This window comes from Mercenaria mercenaria, chromosome 16 (genome assembly GCF_021730395.1).
Source record: "Mercenaria mercenaria strain notata chromosome 16, MADL_Memer_1, whole genome shotgun sequence".
NCBI classification, from domain to species: Eukaryota; Metazoa; Mollusca; class Bivalvia; order Venerida; family Veneridae; genus Mercenaria; species Mercenaria mercenaria.
This window is the reverse complement of record NC_069376.1, coordinates 64,645,816-64,672,091: the sequence shown is the minus strand read 5'-3', so window position 1 is coordinate 64,672,091 and position 26,276 is coordinate 64,645,816. Positions and strand designations below refer to the sequence as shown.

The 26,276-nt window shown below is 34.3% G+C and overlaps 1 protein-coding gene across 1 annotated transcript in view; it reads right to left on the bottom strand.

The window, feature by feature from the left end:
- LOC128549761 (complement C1q-like protein 3) overlaps nt 1–18,712 on the bottom strand; it is a 65,984-nt gene extending 47,272 nt beyond the window's left edge. Inside the window, exon 1 of the mRNA XM_053527272.1 lies at nt 18,623–18,712. Coding sequence (XP_053383247.1) covers nt 18,623–18,710 — 88 coding nt within the window. The 5' untranslated portion in view covers nt 18,711–18,712. The remainder of the gene's footprint in view (nt 1–18,622) is intronic.
- Nucleotides 18,713–26,276: the final 7,564 nt, after the last annotated feature.

Below are 26,276 nucleotides of genomic sequence, written 5' to 3'. Positions count from 1 at the left end.
AATATTTTCTTCCAAATTCAAACGCGCTGCAAAGGTTTTGTGTGAAAACAGGAATTTATGTTTACAAGGAGCACATCGAAAACAATTACATTTCGTGATGTCTGTTTTATAACATATGTGTTAGATGCTCAAAAATGTTATTGCACCGACATAGAATAACGAAATAATGCAATGTCAGGCTTGTATTGTCTGTATTAAGAGTTATTATTTAAATTTCATCTTATATGACAAGAAGGTTTAGCAATATGTTTTAGCATTATGTGTTGTGGATAGGGTTGTGTCTGTGTTGAAATTCCAAGGGAAGCTGTACAGAATAGGTTTCTTCACTTATTAAAAGAAAGTCTATTTAGAGGCTTGGTGAAAAATCTGCCCTTGCAAAACGTATTTCGTTTCTAAGTTAATATTATAAACACATATATCTTAAAAACATAAGGAGAATATTTGTCTGTTTCAGCGTAATGTCGAAATATATTTCACCAAGTGAATACCAGAGGCACTACTCTCATGAGTTGTATAGCCATGAATTGGTAAAAAAGTATGATCTAGCATTCACGAAGGAAACAAACATATTTTCTTTCAATATTCTGGTTTTTTTCAATGTTTTCTAAATAAGTTAAACCCATTTGTCCTGCCCATATTATGTACTATATTTGGTATTCTTAAATACAGGATATACCATTAGAATGATCTATCATATAATAAATGCGTACTAACCCATACAAAAGGAATAAATTACAATAAAGTATCATCATAATATATTTAAATAACTTAAAGATACCAACAACAAAGGTTTTGTATGCTCTTTAGTAAAAATTGATTTTTAAATTTTAAGTGTAGCGCATTAAGTAAGTGTGGTAATTTTGTGGTAAAATAGTTTATTGCTTTTTGATGACAATATGTTAAAAAGAACAATACTATGTTTAAAATATTAATCTTAAACGTGTCGCATAACAGAAATGTGTAATTCGTTTTGCTTTCCATCTTGTAGGCGTAAATCTTAATTAACATTAACTTGTCTTTGCTAAGATCTCATATACACAAATGGTTTAACATATTTTGTTTTAAAAATTCACTAATTGGGTCAGCGGGTGTTCGCTTTTTCATAACTTTTCTATTTGGGGAGCCTTTGCAGTTGCTATCGATGTTTAACGTGATTCATTTTCCTATGTGAGCATTGTCCGTTTCCTTTTAATGCAAGTAGGGACCTTATATTTTGACGTATATTGTATTCAAACAGACATTTTGTCCGACTTTACAATAATTGTCTTGTTTAAAGTACTTTAAGCAGTGGCTTTTACTTGTCCACTTGTTTTATCACTTCATGAATTAAAGCCACAACTGAAGTGTTTTAAGGTAATTTAAAAAATAAGGTATATATCTGTCAATTTAGACGACCACTCCCCCCACCCCCCCACCCCCCACAATAAAAAGAAGAAAGAAAGAAAAAAAATCAACAATAAAAACTTGGTCGATCCCTAGATATTTACTCTCAAACCATTATCGCAATGATTATTAAAACTATCGTATCATTCGTTTGACAACAATTGGCATGTATTGGTTAGGGGTGGATCTTATTCCGGACCTTTATAGTGACTTTAAGAAACCGAATGAGTATTTTTTCATTAAAGAGGTTATGTTGGTATGATGAAAGAAATTGATGAATTTCAAATTATCCTCTTTTTTTTTTTTAATTATCTGTGTTGTTATATTTTTTGGTCCTTTGGGATCAGTATCACTGTAATAGAGTTCCACTTAAGCCGGTGCTAGGGGGCGTAGGAGGTGTTGCATATTCCAATACCTTTCATGAACCGAGTCTGCTATAACTTTGCTTGGTTGTATTCAATGTTTCCAATATATAGGATCTCCATATAAATTTTATTATAAAACATCTATTGTTTATTCTCTAAAAAAATCAAGGTTATAATGCCATGTTTGGAGGCCAGTCTGATTGGTTGGTTCTAAATATTTTCTTAAAATTGACCAATGGTAAAGTTGCTTTCTGAGACTGTTCAATAATCCATGTTTGGAGGCCAGTCTGATTGGTTGGTTCTAAATATTTTCTTAAAATTGACCAATGGTAAAGTTGCTTTCTGAGACTGTTCAATAATCCCGGACCCCGGCTGAACCTGAAAGTCTTTAATATAATCTTAATAATTATAAACGTACAGATATTTCTACAGTATCTTATTTTCAAATGAAAAAAAAATCTGTAATGATATCATTGGAAAGTAGACTCAGTTTAACTGAGTTTGCTTAAGAGAGGAAATGTGCGGCAACCCTCGCGATCCTAAAATCGGCCTGAGGGAAACTCTGGTTAGTTAACATTTAGTATGAATGTAGGTGTAAGGCAGCTTTTACTGTTCAGTGTCAGCTATTATGCTTGAATTATGTACAATGAGATAGATTTTCTTTCATATCATATTATATATATAATTTGCATGGCGATATAGTGTGTTCAATGGAAAATAAATGTTTGCTTTTAAAATACATGTATGTCTTATCTTTTGATAATCTGCCGTTTTTCTATACGTGAAGAAACGCACGCTATTTACACATACTCCAAAGCTACGACACATTTGTACATATAAATATTACAACAAGTGGTTGGAATATTGGCAGTTAACTTTTCTGCCCAATCACACCAACTTATTTTTGTAAAATTATTGATGTGTGTGTGTGTTTAAAACCTACCGTCACTATTAACCATTAATGAATGTGCGTAATTTTTATTATATTTTTTAAAACAACAGACAAATAATCAGAGAGTTTCTCAAAATACGTAAAGGAAGCATACGTAGGGTATATATAGCTATGCTACAGTACATTTCTATGCAAATACAATGCCTGCTATAAAACGTGTAAGGAACAACAGTCGATGTAATCACAATTTTCAATGATTTTGTAACCATATTAGCTTACAACAGGACAGAAAGCCATCATACGCTTTGTATGTTCTAACATATTTGTTAAATTTGCGATATTTTCGACGTGCTCTGGCTTCTGCGTCATGTAACGATATGACACGAACGATAAGACACGTTACATTTTGATGCGACGGTATAGTGTATATGATCACTCTTTCACTTATTCACTTACTGAATTATTTGCACTAAAATCCTTATATCAACACATTTATTTAACACCAGTTAAGACACATTTTGTGTTTGTGCCAAAAAATGGCCTTGACGATTACGTCGATTTCTACTTTTAAATTGTTTACGTCTGTGCGATCTGTAGGCTTGCAAGAGGGGCCCTGTATCTTACTTTCGTGTTTTAACACTTAGTTTTGCAGTAACTCTGTGATTCCAGCAGGTGTGCAAATTTTGATTCCATACCTCATGTTTTTATTTCGATGTAAATGAGATGTGGAACCAAAATTTGTAGTACTGTTTGGCGCCATATAACCTATACTGTGTTGGTGCGCCGTAAAACCTATCAATGTCAATAAATTGTAGAAAGCGAGAGCGGTATGATATCAAGCTGAAATTTCTGTTAAGGGGTAGTTGTAAATAACTTTTCTTATCCGACGACTTTTCCGTCTAAATGATTACTGAATTTTAAAACATTTAAAACACACCCGCAAGATACCAAGCTTATGTGTTGCTCTGCCAGACGCTTAATAAACCATAAGTGTTTAAACATTCTCAGTTTGTTACTAGATTATCTGATCAAGCAATGGTTGCCATGAGCTTTTGCGACCACTGGCTGTTTTACCGTATGTTACATTTTTCTTCTAAATGCATCCTCTGGAAAAATCTGTTTGTGCAAAATGTTTGTTCACATTTTAAACACAGGAATTGTTCCCTTGAACATTCAATCAAACTGCTTCATCATGTCATTTGTCCAGCGCATGTGTCCTAGGACTTTTGTTGGCGTTTTGACAGGGCTAAAATGGAAGAACAAGACATTTCGAGCGCAAAAAATGCGACAGAATATCTTGCCGCATCCGCAGATTTAAATTTGACGTGTTGGCGGCTCATAATTGCCACATAATTGCGTAATTGTATGTTTTCGCCCAGTTAGCACAATAATGTGATAAATGAGCAGTTCGGCAGACCAACAAACACAGCATCAAAGTCACTCCCCTACACATAATATCATCATCACCATAATTATTATCATCAGCGTCGCCGTCGTCGTCATGATCAGTTTTTGCCATTTGGTAAAGCGTGGCTTTTAATATTAGGCGGAGGGGTAAAGCTTATCATATATGACCAAGACCAAGATGGAAAGTGACTTGCAGTTCCTTAGCATATATGTTCTAGCTAGTAAGTAAGACAAACACAAGACAGCCACTAACTCTAGCGGCAAGAAAACATCACGTGCCTAGGTGTGCCAGGGGTCATGTAAATGGGCTGAAAAGAAATAGTCTTATTTATTCGTTAACTGGTCAAAGTTATTCATTTAATGCGCTAATTGATTTCCCTTTATTGCATATTCCTTGACAAATCATATGCACTTTTTTTGATATGACCAAACTTCGGGCACATTTTGGTACTGAGCACTGAGTACCTAAGTGCATAAGTACCACTTTGTGGTGTAACACTGCTTTTTTTTTATTCTGAACTGTGCCGACATCTACACATTATCAAAAAAAAAAAAAAAAGAAAAAAGAAAATATATATTGTAAAATTTATAAATTTATGGAAGGACGGTTCGCCATGCTAACTGCTAAATGCTTAATGACAAATGATAGATATTTAATGTCAAATTGCATTAGCATTAAACGTAATGCTAAATGCCAAATACTAAATGTAGAGTATCTACTGATAAATGCTTATTGTCGAATTATTTATATTAAGAGTTAAGGATCGTACTTCATAAACTGATGAATGTCATTTCAATTATTTGAAAACATATAATGTTTCTCCAGTCTGATTAAAAGAAACCATCAGGTTCTAGCGGTAAAGCAAATGTGGGACTTAAATTGTCAACTCTTATATGATTAGAAAGAAAGATCAGAAAGATAAAAGAGATAAACCTACGTTATAAAAAGGCATAAATAAACATTTGACAATAATCTTTTTGCATGTATCGTTCTGAATTTTGTAATTAACATTTAGCATTTATCATTTGACAGTATCCATTTGACAGTCGATACTTGATTTAGCATTATGCAGTTAGCATTTTGCAATTTGAAACGACATTCAGCTTTTGCCTATTAGCACGGCACACCAGCCGTAAATACATCAAAGCTAAAAATGCGTTAAACCATAAATGTACTGTTACTAACTATTTTTGTCGAGCCCGCTTGCGGAAGCGAAGCGAAGACATAGTTGTTCAAATGGCTGTTCGGTGTATGTGCGTGCGTGCGTCCGTCCGTGTGTGTGTGCGTCCGTCCGGATTTGTTTGTCCGAACCATAACTTTGACATGCATGGAGCAATCTTGTTCATATTTGGCGTGAATGTTAACCTCAGTGAGACGGAGTGTCATGCGCAAACCGCAGGTTCCTATCTCAAAGGTCAAGGTCACACTTACAGGTCAAATGTCAAAATCAAAAATGACTTTGTCCGGAGCATTTCTTCTTCATGCATGGAGGGATTTTGATGTAACATGCCACAATTGTTCACCATCATGAGACGAAGTGTCATGCGCAAGAACCAGGTCTCTAGGTCTAAGGTCAAGGTCACACTTAGAGGTCAAATGATACAATAATGACAACTTTGTCCGGAGCATTTCTTCTTCATGCATGGAGGGGTTTTGATGTAACTTGGCACAAATGTTCACCACCATGAGACGAAGTGCGCAAGAACCAGGTCCCTAGGTCTAAGGTCGAGGTCACACTTTGAGGTCAAAAGTCAGATACAAGAATGACTTTGTCTGGAGCATTTCTTTATGAGGCATAGAGGGATTTTGATGTAACATGGCACAATTGTTCATCATCATGAGACGGAGTGTCATGCGCAAGATCCTAGAATTACTTCCCTTTGTTGTTACTATAAATAGCTTATATTCGTAACTTTTTTATTACTGGTCGTAGGGAAAAATCTAGACCACTTTTCTGTAGTACAACATGCATGTTACATCCAATTTTCAGGTGTTTTTTGACCTATCTCTACTGGTGAGGATTTTTTTGTGAACTTAGAAATTTTTTTAAGATTTACGTCCCTTTGTTGTTACTTTAAATAACTTATATTGTACATTTTTGCAATCTCTTTTTTATTTGGCATAAATGTTTGCCTCAATGAGACAAGGAGTGTCACGTGCAACTCCCAGTCCTTTTGACAGCTGGCGGGCTCGACATGTTGCCCGTGGGCATCTAGTATAAATTGGCAATGTCACTTCATTGCTACATGTATAACACTGACGTCAGGCAAAACTATGATACGTATGTGAAATAATTCATTATATTTACAAAGTATACTATAATAGGCATCCCTGCTCATTCACCCGAAAATAAAAGAGGTCATGGTACCCAATTCACATAGAAGATTTGTTGAACATTCTGTACGTTTTTCATTAAGTTAAATCTGTATTAGTATATATTTCTTCTGTAATGTGACCTGGCTGCATGGAAACCGACAGTGTTTCAGACAGTCAGCTAGATTAAATGAATAAAAACACATTCCAACATCCAGAGATATAACATGTCTCTAGCGGAACAACAAGCGTTGGAAACCACTGCGAAGGTCGCCATCCTCATGCAAATACGGTTATTCTATGTAGCATCGTTTATCCTTTGTACTCGTATGTATTCGAAACACTTTTGAAATTTTAAGTGACACTTAAAAGTGTATTTTATTTACAATTATGCTGCGTTGGTTCCTTTATTTTGAAATGTTGAGACATTTCGAAATTAACTCTGGCTAAATTGTAGTAACAAAAGATATCTTATCAGCCCACTAAAGGTCTTTCTAGAGCGGACACGTATACTACAATATTCGTTCCGAAACAAGCAAGAACAATGCGACATTGTGTTGTACTGTTTATTTTGTCTATTAGCGTAGCCAGTGGGTTTCTTTTAGAAACTAGTAACCGGAACGTAACTAAAATATTGAAAGTAACAAATGCAGGACGGAACGGATATTGGTCAAATCCCCAGTTTTGCCCTCTGGGACATTAATTAGATAAATTAGTGAGCCTCTTTGAATTTGAAACATCTTGAAAGTAACCAGTTCACTGAAGATGATACAGCCTTTAATGCTACTCGACTAACGTGTAGTGATGACTCTGGACATGCGCAGTTAGGTTACCAAATCACTTCTGGTGAGAGTCCATTTGGCAGCTGGTCAAAGACAGACGTGCAATCAACAATTTTATGCGTCAAAGTTCCTGGTTGGTTTCGACCTGCAAGTTGAAGCACCGGAAACAAAAGATATCGCCTAAAATATAATTTACAATAAGACGCAACCTGTACCGCGGAAAAACCCGTGCTTTATATATATCTATCTGTACTCGCTACACAAGTTAACCAGCTCTGCAGCTTTGAGTTCGAGCCCTGGGCAGGGCGTATGGTTTCGTGACGATATTATGCAGTAATTTGCCACCAACCTCTGAGTCGGGTTAGTATTTTGAAAACAGGCCAGTACTGAGCAGCAGCTGCAATAGTGTGAAAACGAAAAAGAAACCAAGACTTGTTCAACTGTTGAGGTTTTCTGACGAAAACATGATCATCAAATTTCACATATTTTGTTTAATTGTCATTGACCAAGCCATTTCAACCGAACAGTGGAAGTAAAACTCGAGAGTGGTTCCAATAAGCTTGAAGCTTTCATCACAATCGAGCTAAAACAAATTAGTATAAACTTGAGCCGGAAATCACTGAATACATTTCATCATTTATAGTATAGATAAAAAGTCCGTGTGACTTTGGCCAAAATTGGTCCCCGTTGAATGACAAAAAGAGAAATTATCCCCGATTACCCCATATTCCCGTATAAAACTAACTGTAGCCAGTTTTGCAAATCATAGCAAAATATAGTCAACATAATAATAGCAACAAAAGCTTTTGATCCTAAATTTGTCATTTTTCATTGATTTTTTTTATATTTTATACCGGCACAGAAGGGTCGAAAATCTTCACATGTTAAAGACTTTTTATTGTTTTTATTGTGAGCTATTTCAGCCAAAAATACACCGTAGTGGTAATTCAGGGATCGTTTGAAGGACAATTAAGGATTCTAAATGCATGTATTTTGTTATTTATGGACAATTATAGATATGATTGAATATTGCGTAAACTTGTTTTTACCGGTTTTGAAATTTCATTTTTTTTTGCTTTTAATGGGGACCAATTCCAGCAAATGTCACACGTGATAGAAAACTAGCACGAACATTCTTTGATTACAACAGGGGCAGTTGACGACACTTCCGCAAACTACGTGAAATTTTTATGTCGTGACTTCGACGGTAACAATGCTGATAAAGAACTGAACAGTCCGCCTGGTCATGGTTATTGTGGAAACTGGGGTGAGTGGAGCAACAGCTGTGACAAAGGAAGCGCTATTTGTCGTCTAAATACGAAGATTGTCACAACAAGGAGAAGGTGACGATACTGGATTGAATGACGACATCTTCTATTGCTGTAACGATGAATCGGGATCCGAATTTCCCGTCGGAAAATAGCACAATCGTTGGGTTTATATTATAAAAATGTACATCTATTGGCCAGTTTTTCAACTATTAAGTAAAGACTTAAGCTCCGACTTAAGCCGTGTCGGATATATTTACAACGCTTAAGTCAGCACGTGAATAACGGGGCTCGACAAAAGTTAAACCATCGATTGGATTTTTCTACTTTGAGCGGTGTCAGCAATGACTTATCTTTCTATTGTTATTTTAAACCTGGAGCATAGGTGGTTTAAGAAAAGATGGAGGCGGAATATTTAGACATGGATTTAAATTTCCAGCATAAAGTTAAAGCAGAAATGTTGAGAAGAGAGGGAATGATACGGGACTGAGCAAACCCTTTCGTTATGTATGACGATTTGGACTTTTGGGTAGATTTCGTCTCAGTAAAGCTAGTATTAGAGATGTTTTACTTTATAAAAGAACTTAAACCAACGGCGACGCCGACGCTGACGTTGGGGCGAATGCAAAAGCTCTATTTTTTATTCGAAAAGTCGAGCTTAAAATGTAACAGATTCAACTCTTCAATTTTAACTTTACTAAATTCGCTACGTTTGTACACGTTTCAAAATATACGTGCAAGCATAAATATATAAGTGCATGTAATTAATTATAACGTACATGTAACGCAAAAATATGTAGTTGAACATATACATGTATATATATATGGATAAGCACGTCTACATATATACGTCTCCTTTCAATGACGTTTGGATTTTGAAATTCATGCATTTGCAAGTGCAGTTTGAGTACCTATACTATTAATTTAAATTTACAAATGCATTCCTAATTACAAGTGCATATTGCACGTGTTTTGTACATGAAAGGTGGAACATTTAGGAATAATGAAAACAATAAGACAATGAGCAAACATAGGAATGCTTGTAGTCTTACCTTGAATTGAATTCACCTTTTCCCAGCACATTTTTTTTTTCATTCAATATCCGGGCGCTAGTGCTTTTGTGTTTTAATGTGTCTTTGTATTTTTCTATTATTTCTATGAGAATTTCTTTTTCGAAAGTAGTAAATCACCAAAGTAACACGTTTTATATATGTAAAAATACAGCGAAACGGTCCGATGACTGTATCTACATGTTCAAAGTGTGTGTCCAAGGCTTAGCTAATACATCGCAAATATACCCGCCGAGTATTAGTAAAAATCCGTTAGAAAACAAGGTTGAGCAATGGCTTAACTAATACTAGTTTAAGCCTTTGTTAGTGCTAGAGTTGAAAAACTGGCCATATAACATAAAAACTGTCAGCTTGTTTGTGGTCATCTCACTTATTTGATACAATTTGTGTTAACTTGATTATGTCTTTCTTCAAAAGAAAGGTGGGACAAGTCCTTAAACCGAACTAGTTTTATTAATCTAACGGTTTATTTGTCTATTTTGTCTCCCAAGCCATACTTATTGCCAGTTTTTCAACTATTAAGTAAAGACTTAAGCTCTGACTTAAGCCGTGTCGGATATATTTACAACGATTAAGTCAGCACGTGAATAACTTTGAGCGGTGTCAGCAATGGCTTATCTTTCTATTGTTATTTTAAACCTGGGGCATAGGTGGTTTAAGAAAAGAGGGAAGCGGAATATTTAGACATGGATTTAAATTTCCAGTATGAAGTTAAAGCGGAAATGTTGAGGAGGGAGGGAATGATACGGGACTGAGCAAACCCTTTCGTTATGTACGATGATTTGGACTTTTGGATAGATTTTTTGTTTGTTTTGGGTTTAACGCCGTTTTTCAACAGTATTTCAGTCATGTAACGGCGGGCTTTGGATAGATTTCGTCTCAGTAAAGCTAGTATTACAGATGTTTTGCTTTATAAAAAAAACTTAAACCAACAGCGACGCCGACGCTGAGGCGAGTGCAAAAGCTCATTTTTATTCGAAAAGTCGAGCTGAAAATGTAACAGATTCAACTCTTCAGTTTTAACTTTACTAAATTCGCTACATTTGTACACGTTTCAAAATATACATGCAAGCATAAATATATACTTATCCCCAATGATAACGTGATTCCCGCCGAAACGCGAGGACGAGTTTATTTCGTGATAACTTATGAAATAATAATTCATAATGGTTACCCATTACTTGACAATTAAATATTAGTATTTCTTTCATTTTAAATATCCGCTATGTACATGGAAAAATAGCTCAGTTGGGTAAACTGCAGACAACAATTGGGTATAAACAAATCGTTTTGTGGGTTCGAATCTTCATGTTTCTTTTTTTTTTTTTCAGATATTTTTTCTATTCGTTTTCATTTTTGTTTCATTATTTTTGTTTCTTTCTTTGATGGTTTGAATTTGTATATATGTCTTTATATAACACAACAGTATGTTCATTATTTGCATGGCTTAAGTACATGTATTTAATCAATATCATCTTTGATATATAATAAACTATTCTGATCTGCCAAATCGGCTTTAGGTATCTCAGTCTCTGTCGTATTGTCACAGAGCTCATGAAGGAAACTTAATTTTTATACAAAAGTGAAATAAAAATTAATTCTCAATGCTGAGTTTCGAACCCACACGGCAAAAGATCTGTTGACCATGGACAGTATGCTTTACCACTGAGCAAATTTGTAACTGGTACAAAATCTAGAAATATATAGATTGTAACATGCTAGAAAAATGCTGAATTCCCTATGTTCCATTATAATCTATTTATAGTCATGTTTGTAAATATCAAGTTATCGTTGGGGCATAGTAAGTGCATGTATTTAATTATAAGTACATGTAACGCACAAATAAGTAGGTGAACATATTTATATATGGATACGCACGTCTGTGTATATACGTCTCCTTTCAATGACGTGTGGATTTTGAAATTCATGCATTTGCAAGTGCAATTTGAGTACCTATACTATTAATTTAAATTTACAAATTCATTCCTAATTACAAGTGCATATTGCACGTGTTTTGTACATGAAAGGTGGAATATTTAAGAATAATGAAAACAATAAGACAATGAGCAAACATAGGAATGCTTGTAGTCTTACATTGAAATAAATTCACCTTTTTTCCGAGCAAATGTTTTTTTCATTCATTAGACGGGCGCTAGTGCTTCTGTGTCTTTTTATTTTTCTATGATTTCTATGAGAATTTCTCTTTCGAAAGTAGTAAATCACCAAAGTAACACGTTTTATATATGAAAAATACAGCGAAACGGTCCGATGACTGTATCTATATGTTTACAGTGTGTGACCAAGGCTTAGCTAATACATCGCAAATATACCCGCCGAGTATTAGTAAAAATCCGTTAGAAAACAAGGTTGAGCGATGGCTTAACTAATACTGGTTTGAGCCTTTCTTAGTGCTAGAGTTGAAAAACTGGCCATTAGAGTATATATATTCGCATGCCAGAAGTCTCGGGACTATAACACACCCTTGATGGATGAGAATGTTCGTCTGCACTTTTGATTAAAAGGTCGTATCGGTCAACACTGTTTATCTCTAACGGTAGATTTACCGAGTCTAGTTTTGAAAGCTTTATTTCTATACGATCAAGGCATTTAATTAATATGGTAAAGGTTAACTACAAAGTTCGTCTCAGGAGGCTTCAGCTACTGTAACTTTGGAATGAACTGTGGCCTAGTTAGTTACCCCGAATTTCCACCCAGAATTCAAACTGATCTGTCACATAGTGTTCTCATTCTAACTGGTCTGTTACATATAAAACCCTGTCATCTGATTCTAAGCCCGCCCGCTTAGCTCAATAGGTAAGAGCGTTGGTCTACGGATCTCGGGGTCGCGAGTTCGATCCTCGGGCGGGGCGTATGTTCTCCGTGACTATTTGATGAACGACATTGTGTCTGATATCATTAGTACTCCACCTCTGATTCATGTGGGGAAGTTGGCAGTTACTTGCAGAGAACAGGTTTGTATTGGTACAGAATCCAGGAACACTGGTTAGGTTAACTGTCCGCCGTTAAATGACTGAAATACTGTTGAGAAACGGCGTTAAACCCAAAACAAACAAACAAACAAACATCTGATTCTAATAGATCTTTCCAGTACTGTTCTCATAAGGATTCTGATTGATCTTTCACAATCCGTTCTCATAATGATTCTGATTAATCTTTCACATACTGCTCTCATTAAGATTTTGATTGGTCTTCACATACTGCTCTTATTAGGATTCTAACTGATCTTTCATATTCCGCTGTCATCAGAACTCTAATTAATCTTATTAATCTAATTAATGCATTTACCGCTCTTATCAGGAAATTCTAATTAACCTTAAACATACGCTCTTATCAGGAGTCTAATTGATCTTTCACATTTCTCTCTTACCCGGATCCCAATTGATCCTTTACTTACTACGCTCATCAGGATTCTAATTGATCTTTCATATACCACTCTCACCATTATTCTAATTGAGCGGTCAACTACCGCCTTTGCCAAAATTCAAATGGAAACCATATAATGATGACGACTCGTGTATATCTACAGCTATCAAACTGAATATGTCTTCCTAGCGAAAGTAGGCCAAAGAAGCATTTTAACTCATAGAACTTATCAGAAGAATTAGACGGCGTATATTTTGGTTACTACATTTATTTGTAATTAGAAACATCATAAAATAGCTGAACATCATTATTAATTAAAGTGCAAGTCACGTACGTATATTATTAAGTATGTACAAGTCACACTAGCATATCAATCCGTATAATAAGTTCAAGTCATATACATTCTACATAATAAAACGTCACATTAATTCATAATATAGCATCTGCATAATGTAAAAGCATATTATTTAGTGTCAACATAATATAAAGTACAAGACAAATATTTACATTAACCATAACCAAAGTACTGTAAAGTACAAATTATCTGGAAATCATACTTAGAATGTAAAATAAATGTAAAATAACGTGATAACTACGGTGTCCCGTTAAAACCCTCGCCGGATACTGTGAGTTCGAAACACAACGATGTTGAAAAATCGAAATAACGAAACTACGATGGTTAAAAATCGAAAACACGATGATAAAATCTAGAAACTAGGCCTTCTATGTTGAAAAGTTGAAGCAACGACTTAATTGGAAAAGCGAACTATTTACTTCACATTCGTACTTTAGAACTTTAAATATTGGTTTCTTAATCCACTTTCACATGTGTACAAATAGTCGCGATGCCCTAACAACATCGTAGATAAAGAATGGACATGTAAATATAAAGACGAAAGCACAATTCGGGGAAAAAATGTGTTCACAACCTTAACTCGCCATGCCTACTTCAAGCGCGATGGTAGATTGTAATATAGGATGGTAGGGTGTGGCGATGGCATGATAAAGGATATGATATTAGATGGAAGGATACGATGGTAAAATGTCATTCCTATCCTATTACCACATCTGTCATTTTCATTTTCTCCAACGTTATATACTTAGGGGTATGCCCAATTGCGTGTCTTGCAATCATGACGGGCACACTTTTGCTGGTGCACAGTAAGAAAAGGGATGCGACACTATGCATGTGCGTTAGAAAAGAATAAGGCGGTAGTGACAAGATGGTAGATAGTAGGATGGTAGAACATAGTAGGATGGCATACATACCCTACCTATCTTCTACCGTATACACCCTATAATATTCTCTATCGCTATCTCCATCCTAACCTCACTAACTCATATCGCCACCTACTTACTTCTAATCCTGCAACCCTACCAAAATACAATCGGTTTGATAATTAGACGGGGGTGGTAGGACATAAAAACAGTACTCGTAGAATTCATTCCGCAATGAGTATTTATTTTTTTAATACAATTGTTTTTAGACCAAATAAACATGGGCGATCCCCAGTTTTTACGCACTTATATCGAATATTTTGTAAAAAAGCAACTAGCGTTCACTTTTTTTTGTCTACTATAAATTTAAAACAGTGTTTGTTACATTTAATGCCTGTGACAAAGTGTTCACATATTTTAGATTGATATAATTTATCATAGGTAAACGCATGTGATTATAGAATAACCGTTTAAGATCACATAAAGGAAAATCATGCACCCCTAAGATTTGTAATAGAAATCCTTACAACAGGAATGACCTTTTTGGGAAGGTCCGTTTTTGAAATTAACACATGACTACGGACAATTTGAATTAGATCACTTTTAAAAATGATTTAATTCATAACACTGCGCAATGATTATCAATGTATGTATTTGCCAAATCGGGACGTGAATTAGGAAAAATACCCTTATTTCAGAACTTACTGTCCTTAAGGTCTTTAACATGGGTCAAGGGTAACAGAAAGATAGTAGATACTTTTTTTCCTCCTCGAGAGCAAAACATATTACAAAGGATAATATAGATATACATGAGCGAATTCATTACATTTACAAGAATATACAAAATATAACATATACAGATAACATATATATGAAGTAATTAATAATTAACTAAACATGCACAAATAGTTAAAGGAAATAGCTCATTATTAAATGTTTAAATGAATATACGACAAGATTTTACGAACGAAAAACAAGAGCATTATAACTAATGTCAAGCTTCAGACTAATTCACTCAAAATTTTTTTATATACACAAATAATGCAAGTTTTTCTTTTGGTATGCAACTATGCAAATGTTAGAAATGAGCTTTATGACAACACACAGTGTCAATGGCACTATACATACTCGATAACCACTAGGAAAACATCTTACGAAAAGAAAAGCACCTAAACTTTTAAATTAAACATAATAATTTAGAATAGATATGCAAACACTTGAGAGCTATCTTTAGCCGGAATCCAGTCTGACAATTTTCTAACTTTTATAATCCTGCAATGACAAGTTTAATATCAAAACTCGATGAATGCCATTAACCATTAGGCAAATTAAGTGATCGGAATGCATAGGTTTTAGGAGATTTCTTCTAAAAAGCCAATATATCAACGCTTCCCAGGCAAGCTATCTTATGCATTCACCATGCGCATTTCTTTACAGAACAGACAAGAGACAGTTCACGATGTGTGGGTCTCATCTATTTTATATAATGAAAAAATTTCATTGCACATAAATGAAAAATATTCGAACAGTGATACAAATGCATATTTTATTTTATAGGAAAATATATTTTCTTCATTTGAACTCAGGTGAAACACTATCACTACAATGAACGAAATCATTTGCTGCGGATAGGTCCGCTAGAGTAGAAATATATATATAGAAACCAAATTGGGGTAAACTTTCACCTGCTTGTTTGTTTTTTTGTACCTATAAAGCTGTATAAAATCATAGAATAAACATGGCATTCCTTTGCTAAAGTTATAAAAAACAGTAAAGTTTCTTGCTTAAGGGAGTTGGCAAAGGTCCCACCGTGAATAGATGGAACACTTATTTCAACCGACCCATGGCAGGATTAATACCTCCCAGCCATCCAGTTAGGCGATACTGCTGTAGACGGGATTTAATTTAAGTAAACACACGCAGACATGTCGGGATGTCAGCCGGACGGGAAATTTGAACCAGACCTAAAGTCCAACGGGCTAACCATAGCGTTTGGTCTTGACTGTCCAGCGGTTTTTCCACTTTCCTAAGTAAACTGTCTTTTTCTTTTCGTCTATTTGTTAAACAAAAACGTTTTGTGGGATTATTTACACATGGATGCACACTTCTGGACAGCTTCATATATCACCTTTTAGCTGATTTTTAAAATGAAAGTTTTTACGCAACTTTTATTACCTTGCATGCAATTTTTATTAAAACCTTTTGATAGAATAGTGAATGTGCAATGTGTAAGTTTTCATGAAAAAAAAAAACAAAAAAAAAAAAAAAAACAGTGCAGGATTTCAGAATTTTTCTGTACGCGAGGAGGTCTCACCAAAATTGAAATGTGAATAGATTTACCATTTGAAATCTTGCTTAATTAAACACTAACAAAAAAATTAAAATGGATACTGACTTTCATTTGCTTTTAAAACCTTTCTTCCTGTTACATTTGAGACAGAATAGCCATCAATTATTATGAATTCCCCCAATTTTCTGTGAAATAAATGATACTTCTCCAACTAAAAATACATTTGTCACCAAAAAATGGGCGTATTTCCCATTATCATCTTTGACTATTATTAAAATGATTTATTCTATCGTCCTTTTTTTTTACATTATATTTCTGATTTTTGTATGATTTAGTTTATTCAATAATTAATAAACTGACGTTATTGGTCAGGGGTTATCAAGAACCCAGTGAAGTAAGAATATCCACTACCAACGAAATAGTTAGGAACGCCATGGACATTTACGACATCATTCCGGTTCAGATGGAAGGTACCAGCACCAGTCAACATGTAGGTACCAACTTCATTGCTGTTATCGTTTTTAGGGTAAAAGCGCAGATAAAGCTTATTGCTACCATTGATTCTCAAATATGCATCCAAAAAGTTAATATCTTGATAATACTTTGTTAACGTCACAACAAAATGGTACACACCAGGAACTTTACATGTAAATTTTCCTGTGGTTCTGTCATATGCGTTTCCATTGTTGATGTGGGTGTACTGGAACAGGAGGGTAGCGTAGCTTGACGAATTTTTGTATATATTGTACGCTGTGAATGCCACATTGTGTTCTGTAAAACATGAATCATAACTAGAGAATACCTACAGATCAACGCTTCATGTACAAAGGATTTACATTTACATCATAAAAATAATACTGAATTTGCTCTAGGTTATTTGCAAAAAAGACACATGATACACTTAAAATTGTATGAAATTATTATATTAAATCAGTAATGTTCCTTTTCATCATTAAGATTCACATGTTATAACCAGATGTGTTTACAATTATGCATAGAAAAAGTAAAAACAGAATAACACGATAAGTTTGTTTCACTGACAAAAATATCTGCCATAATAAGGAAGTCTTACCAGAGAAAATGACCTCACCTTTATGTTAAATATATACAAAATAATGGTTTAATAATTTCATCAAAAACGTGTAATCGCTTTTGGAATATAACATATAACGAGATAAATTCAAAATATCTTCTAGACACCTCTTCAATGTACATTATGTACACAAAACGATAATTCATTTACCTAAAGTGGCAGTTGCAGACGAATATTAAGTCATTACAATCACGATTTCTACACAAGATAATATCAGTTTACAATCAGTCTTGGAACCTGATTTCTAAAAAAAAACCTATTCTTTTAACTCAAGAATGTACTAAAATGTTGAGGTATTTGTTCTTTCAGAACTTACAATCAAGCGTTAGTAAAACAGACTTCTGGTCATCTTTTAAATTGTATTTTTAATTTGTTTAGCCTATAAATAAATAGTGATTTATGTAAAACAAGAGCTCTGCAAAGCGCGAAAATCTAGATCAGAGGAAAAAGAAAAAAGATATAGGGCATGTGTGGGATATGTGGAATGTATTTTGGCAGTGGGGAGTGGGGTTGTGAAATAGCGGCCGTGGGGGGGGGGGGGGGGGGGGGGGGGGGAGGGGGGCGGGGAGAAGAAAAATTTAAAGAAAAAAGATATAGGGCATGTGTGGGATATGTGGAATGTATTTTGGCAGTGGGGGTGGGGTTGTGAAATAGCGGGGGTTTGCAGGTGAAGTCAATACCTGAATGGTAGTCAAAGTATTATTCTCTTGTCACAAAATCTGACAGACAGATTTGACATTGCTCTGACATTGACCTTAGACCTGTTTCATGCATTCTGCATATCGTCTCATTGCCACCTACCTGTATGCCAAGATTGAAGTCAATACCTTGAATTGATATTAAGTTATGCTCCAGATACGAAATATGAGTGTCAAATATGAACTTTGAGTTCCGTGTGTAACCTAAACCTTTTACAAACAGACCTAGTATATGTGCTTTGCACACCGCCTTAAGTATCGCTATCTACCAATATGCCACATTTAAAGTTAATGCATTTAATAATTATTGAGTTATGCTCCGGACATGAAGTATGACTGACGGTCAGACAGACAGACGGACAGGCCCACGCGTTATCACATACTAAGTCCGTTTTTCAAACAGGCATTTAAAAATGAATTCCTTTGTCAATCAACCTGAAATGTGTTGTGTATCATACCTGGACACGTTTGTTTATTGCACGGTTTCACCTGTTCCGGACTTCCATCACAATATTTCCCCAAAAAAGAAGGTCTTGGATTGAACATTTTCGCAACGATTCGAAACCTCCTCACAGCTGTCCCTACATGATCCCCCCAAACCCCCCCAATTTGACCATTTTAACCCCCCCGTTACATAAAAAAAAAAAAAATAAAAAATTTTTTTTTAAAAAAAATAAAAAAAAAAAATTTTTAAATTTTTTAAAAAAAACGATATTAAACGAAACATCCAAGTTTAATATACCATTTAATTAATTTTTTTGTAATAAAAAGAAGATTTTCTTATTTTTAATGGAAAAATTTTGAAATCGGTCAAAATGGGGCTTTCAAGGAATTCTAAAGTAATCAACCAGGACAATTTATGGTGAATTGACACGAATACGAGGTTTCCCAAAATTTCACTGCAAATTTTTATTACGCAAAAAATTTTGGGGTTTAAAAATTGTTTTCTTTTTTTTACCAATTTCAATAGGAAATTTGATCCGTATATTTTTGGGTTGACTGTAATTTGCTTGGTTATTCGACATGGATTTTTTACTTTTTTTGGTTTAACTTTACTGGATGGGTTTTTTCCATTTGTAACCTTTTTCGTTTACAAAACCTTCACGTTGTTATCTACCATCGCGTTTTTTTCAAAATTTAACCAAAGTATAATTCATTAAATGGCCCCGATTTTGAAATCTGTGTATAATCCACAGCCGTGCATGCCATGCACGTGCAAAATATGAAAATGGGCCAAAACGCTAAAGGTTACTTTGCGGGGATTGTCAAAAAAATCAATAATTTTGCGGTATCTATAAAATATCGGTATTAGAAATTTCGTGTAAATTCATGCATTTTTAACATAAATAGTAATACAATCTCTCTCTCTCCCCCCCCCCACCTCACCTCTCTCTCTCTCTCTTTCTCTTAACTTCCCTTTCAGGTATAATAGTAGACCTGAAACGTTGTTAAAATAGACTTTTGTTTGTTGTATATGTACATACTGGTTGCTTGAACGATTCAATTTAATTTGTTTGCGACGGGCGACATTTTATAGATATCACTTTAACTAAAATTTCCCAGGTTGACATTCATTGCTTCACAGTATCTTCTTATATGATCAAACGTCTGTGATATTCTATTACACAGAAAAATAGACAACCAACAACACGAAAAGAGCAATTTTATTGCAATATCTAACGTTATGACGTTCTATGGCTAAAATTAAAAAAACTGTTATCTTGATGTTACATGTCAAACATTTGAAACTTATTTACTGTTGCGGAATGGAAATTTTAACCGGGGAAATGTAACGTGGTTAAGTAATGTAATAGGATGCATTTATATGATAGAAATAGTATTCTCTTTTTCTCTTTATCGACAAACATATTGTTGCAAGTATAAAGTAAATGCAATGTAATTTCACAATTACAATTTTAGACTTTTAGGTACTGGCATCAGTATGTGTCACTAGAAGAGTAGACCATGTATGGTATTGCTTTATTTTAAAGGGACTTGACTCCACATTTTACCTTAATCTGGACTTCCTTTAAAATTGAAGTTAATATTATGAACATTAGAACATGAGAACATAAATTTTGTTTTATTTCTAGACTATCTTACAAAATTGCTAAATTAAGAAAATAACTAGAATTGTGTCCATAAGGCACGGATACCCACAAATACAGTAAAAAGTTTTTATTAAAAGGGCCATAACCTGAAAACTGTAGTACCTCCGAACACGATATTTTCGAATATATGGTTGTGTTCTCACTGTGTATACACAGTTTGCTAAATTAAACTGGATTAATTTACGACGCCTGAAACATTTAATAAGGAATTCATATAAAAACACACCGAGGTAGAAAGTTGTCCACTAACCAGTAAAATGATCTCATTGAAAAGAGTTTTTATTCACAACAACATAAAAAAGGAACCAGCGTGGAAACCGTCTGGTTGCGTAATGCCGGACAAGTTTTTGAGCACGAGTGTTTCTCTTTGCACAATCACAGAGGTTTAAATTAAGGTATCAGACACCTAGTAGTGTACTTCATTTTGAAGAGTATGTAATTCCTACCATAAGCCTACTTTAGACTTAAATCTTGTAAGGGAGGAATAGCACGGTGCACAATTACGTGACTTGTGACGTTTCAACTAGGGTATCACGCCAAGCAGAATTCGTAAACAAAAGAAAGTTTTTAAAGGTAAATTCTTTAAAGATATATTTTTGTAAAATGACACCTAGCTGGTGCAAGTCCTTATATCAATGCGTACTTCCGGTGATATAACATATGTCCGTGTCTACTTTAGTTTTGCTGGCAATCTGGACAAACCGCAATGCTTCCACAGCAAGCGTATTTTCAAATGGCTTGAAAACCAAACCCAAGCGACTGTTTCTTGATAAACGACCAACTAGTTGTCACCGCTGCGTTCTATCTGATATCTAAGATAATTTTAGTAGGATTGTTGCTCCAAAAATGGTGCATTTCTTGATAGATCACCGAACTCTAAAGTTCAAAAGCTCTCACAGAAAGCTCTATTTTAAATCGCGATTTTCTTGTTCCTCACTTTGAATGAAATGCCGCAATTAACGCAGATTACTTTTTATCCCTAACAACGCAATACCTTGTTAAAGTTTAATGCACGTGGATAGTGATACTTTCAAGAAAATGTGGGTAACCTAAAAACATACTTTCACAGCCAGTTACTTTAGACCAATGTTTTCACATCAAGCAAAAATCTTTAGCTGACAGTTTAACCCATTTCTACTGTTTATTTTGCCAAGAAAAAGCAAACTGATTATGATTTGACATAGAGCCTAAAACCAAGTTGGATTGATATGAATTTATTTTTATCGAGACAACACTTAAATAATAAAAAGATATAACGCAAATACTAAATCTGCTGTAAACACGCGGTCAATACCACAGGAGCATCATAGAAGGCACGTGCTGTTTTCCCGCCAAAATAATTGAAGAAAGTCTGCTTTTCGTTCCACTTGGAAATCCTTTAGTCGTATAAGATTCTCCGATATTTACGCATATTTAAATTTATTCATTCATTCATTTAGGCTGGCTCCTTACAATTAACGCCCACGTTCAACTAAGTATAAAATCTGCTGGTTAGTTGACAAAAATATATAGAAGATCTTTATTGATTTAGCATAATTTCAACAGAAAATATGGTTTTGCAAAAGTCCTGTTGAGTCAACGGCATTATTTTAAAGCATACATGTATTATGTCCCGACGTAGACAAGGCTTGTCATTTCATTGGACATGATTTATCGAAAATTAGCCACGAGTGTTTAGAATAATGATATCACGAGGTACATGTTTAAGTAAATATGTTTTCATTTAATGGCAAAGATGCGAAATTTACACATTGTGATCATTGTACTACATAACGAATAACAGAAATTAATAAGACGTATAATGTTTCAGGAACTATATCAAATAATTCGCAAGTCCCAATTTTTACTACATAGTAAAACAGCTGACTTTGTCAATAATAGTTTAAGCAAAAACATGCAGGGCTACATAGTATGATTTGAAGCTAACAGAAGGTAAATTCACTCTGCAAATAATCAATCATGAGAGAAAAAATGGTTTCGAATTTTAGAGTTTAACATTGCACTGATACATATCCGTATTAATCCTTATTGATTTTGGCAATCTAAGCAAACAATTCGACTGACAAATCACGTGCGGAAACAGCTTAAATACATGCTGGGCTAGCAATTTCGTGCCACCCTTTTCACAGAAAAAAGAGTGGGAAAAACTCCAGTCACAAAGTTAGCTGTTTTATAAACGAGGACTGTCGGGGGGTCATTATGATACGGGTTTTCCCAGCGACTTATATAATTATTCTCTTATAAAAACGTTTCGGAAAGGCTGGTGCTTTCACAAAAATTTAGAAATTCATGTCTATGGATGACGATGATGATTACGTTACTGCTTCGGGTTTTTAATCACACAAAGGCACTACGTCGCCACCGTAATGATAAAATTGGTATTGTGATTTTGAAAAAATGCGAATCACGAGGATTCTGTACAAAATGTTTACTACATTGTATTTGTATTTGCAAAGAAAAAAATTTGACTAGTTTAAATGAAAAGAGGCATTTCATAAAACGGTTTTTCGAAATTACTATGCTAGAAGATGAATGTTGAATGTAAGAAACAAAATGATATGGGAACACAGAGGACTCTATACTACATCTACGAGATGGATCTATAGTTAATATGTATTTTATTGTTTTTTTCAAGGATTATCTTCATTTAGGTTCGCACACCGAAAATTTATAACGGCATTATAAACGCCACGCGCCAGCTGAATACATGGTGGGAAAATTGAAGAATCAGTGTGTCTCAACGGATTTTATTGACATCTTACACAAGTGCGAGATACAGTAAATAATCGGTGGCAGATTCCTTAAGAATCATTTTACTATATCTTCTTGGCAAACTTAACAGTAGAAAATGGTTAAACTTTATCTAAAGATTTGTGCTTGATATGAAAGTATGTTTTTGATTTACCCACATTTTCTTGAAAATATCACTATCCATGTGCAGAAAACATAACAAAGTATTGCGTATGTAGGGAAATAACGTAATCTGCGTTAATTGCGGCATTTCATTCGACGAGAGGAACGAGAAAATCGCGATTTAAAATAGTGCTTTATGTGAGAGCTTTTGGATTTTAGAACGGACATTTTTTTAGTTTAGTAATCTATCAAGAAATACGCCATTTTCTGAGCGAAAATCCTAAAAAATATCACAACTAGTTGGTCGTTTACAAGGAACAGTTTGCTTGAGTTGGTTTCAAGCCATTGAAAATACGCTGTGGGAAGCATTGGCGGTTTGTCCAGGTTATCAGCAAAATAAAGAAGGTACGGACATATTTATATCACCGGAGGGAAAGCATTGATATAAGGACTTGCACCAGCTAGGTGCCATTTTACAAAAATATATCTTTAAAAAGTCTACCTTTAAAAACTCCGTTTTGTTTAAGAATTCTGCTTGGCGTGATACCCCAGTTGAAACGTCACAAGTCACGTGATTGTGCACCGTGAATAGGCTCAAGCCAAACTTGGGCCATATTGCTTTTCCTTCTATTTCTTTTTTCTGGCAAGAAATTACTTATTTTAAGACTTATTATTAACTTATTGTACGAAATTCGTAATACGGATACTAGTATTTAACACTTTTCATTGTATTTTTGTTTCATTGTTATCCGTAGAATGCAGCATAATTGACATTTTTATGGAAAAAATCGTTCTGCATGCTGTTATTATTTTCACGGATATTAGTGAAATGCAAATAAAAAGCCGAAGCTGTGTTCTTTAAACAGACCGGTATGAACGCTTTTCAATTTTACATTTAGATCTATAGGTCACAGGCTTCGTTTCCATGGTAACAACACTTTAAGTCAAGAAACCGCGATTTTTTTACTGAAATTTGGACAATTCTAGAGCTGAGTTTTAGTATATAAGTAAAAATTATCAACGGAAACTAAAACACAGGTATAACAAATCACACTGCTAATTATTTTTGAAAATGGCTGTAATAAGTAACCTTTCACCCAACTATATTCCCGATAACATCAGTTACCATCAACCTTTTTTCATTCATTCCGCATAAGATTTCAATATAAGTTCATAAAAGATGCAAAATATTTGTAATTGTTCAGAGCAAAAGACTCATAAAAAAGTTTCAACAAATAAAAGCTGTTTAAAAATAGTTCAAATAAAGAAAATGTGCAAAATTACGTACTTTTAAAATAAAAGCTATTAATTTTGCACGGTAACTGACACGTAACGCCATGACGTAAATGACGTCATTTTAAGGCAACAATGTTTCGAAGCATTTCTGTGGCAATTTATTCATTGTTTCTGCATTATTAAACCATTAAGAATCAGATCAAAGACAGGTCTCTGATTTTTTTTCAGAACAATAGATATACAAACACAATTAGTTTGTCGTAAATGTCGTTGTAAATCGTCACGTTGACTTCCGGTTTGACATGCGCAAACATAAAATTTAAGGCAACCTACCTCCTTAATGGTATAATGAATTCTCTACAAACAATTTGGACAATGGCCATCACAAAATAAATAAATAAATAAATAAATAAAATAAAAAAAATAAACACGTTAAAAGTTGTTTAAAAATTCCAACACAGTGAGAAACAATATCAGCTTTAAGGATATATCAAGCAAATGCCATTTTTAAACATTTCTATTAGGTATCTAATGTGTTTAAATTTTTTGTAGATGTATTGTTGATATTTTCGTTGAAAACTTGAAGAAACGGTTGTATTCGGTGAAGCGAAAGTCAGTTATAGTACAACCAGGCTACAGCAGTGTGATTTTGATGTAATTGTATAGTTAAGCAAATATGACAAGAGAAAATCTCCTAGAAGGTACATGACCCCTTCTTTTCCCTTCATTTAATGTCAGCTGATCTAATTGTTCTCTGAAGTGGGTCTAGCCATGTATATGGAAAAGAATTTAAGCGTGCGTGACAATTATGCTACGTTTTATACGGCGGATACGGAAAGTACGAAAAGTACTAGCTAATTATCAAGTTACACGATTTCAAAAAAAAAAAAAAAAAAAAAATACAACTGATACAGATTAATGATTTTAGATTCCTCTTTCGAAATAAATAATTTAAAGAAGTCAGAAAAAAATGATAAATAAGTCTGACCTATCGAAACGAGCTAATCTCTTGCCGAAAAGTAAACGTTTTACAAAATTCTGTAGAATGAACAAACATTTACTAAATAAAATCGTAAGTCAAAAAAAAAAAAAAAAAAAAGTACAAAAATTTAACAAATAATTTTTTTTACCTCGATCGAGCGAAATTTTATTCCCTCCTATAAGAGTGACACAATTTCGTCAGGCTGTAAAAACGTTGTGCACAAGGCATATCTAGTCCAGTCAATTTGTATGCTTATGTCACGCCAAATATAGGATCTTCACGGGAATAACGACATAGCCGTGAGCTCATGCTTTTTTGGCGCGTATGTATAAGTGGACAATTTAAGGCCCGTTATTGTGTTTTTTTAGGATAAGAACATAAATTGCCGAAGTTAAGAAAATATCAATTTCTTTATTACTGAACCGAATTTAATGAAATTTACATGGAAATTTAAGTTATAAAATACAGAAAAACACGAGAGGTGGTGTTTTAATCGGTCATGCGATTCTGTGCTCCCGGAAAAGAGGCCTATCTTAAAGCCCTGCTCCCATTCTACATTTTAACCTTGAATTGTCACTCAAAAAGCATAAAAATCCTGTCAAATTAGAGTCTATCTTACACAAAATTCTATATGAAACACCCGTGGTTTTGCATGCTTAAGTGAGGCGCGTGGCCGTTTACTGTTACCTATTGTAATCATGTGTTGCATACACACAAAAGAATTTGAATAGCCGGGGAGCAGGGCTTTAATTGTCTTAGTTTTTGCTGTCATAACGCAACGGGATCACAAATAGTTCAATTTGTAAGTCAAATAGTCATTGGCAGTGTAAAAAATAAGTAACAATATAATAGATTAAGTAACTGTGAGAATTTCAAGGAAGAGTAGAGCCAATTTATTACACATACAGACAGACAGACAGACAGATATTT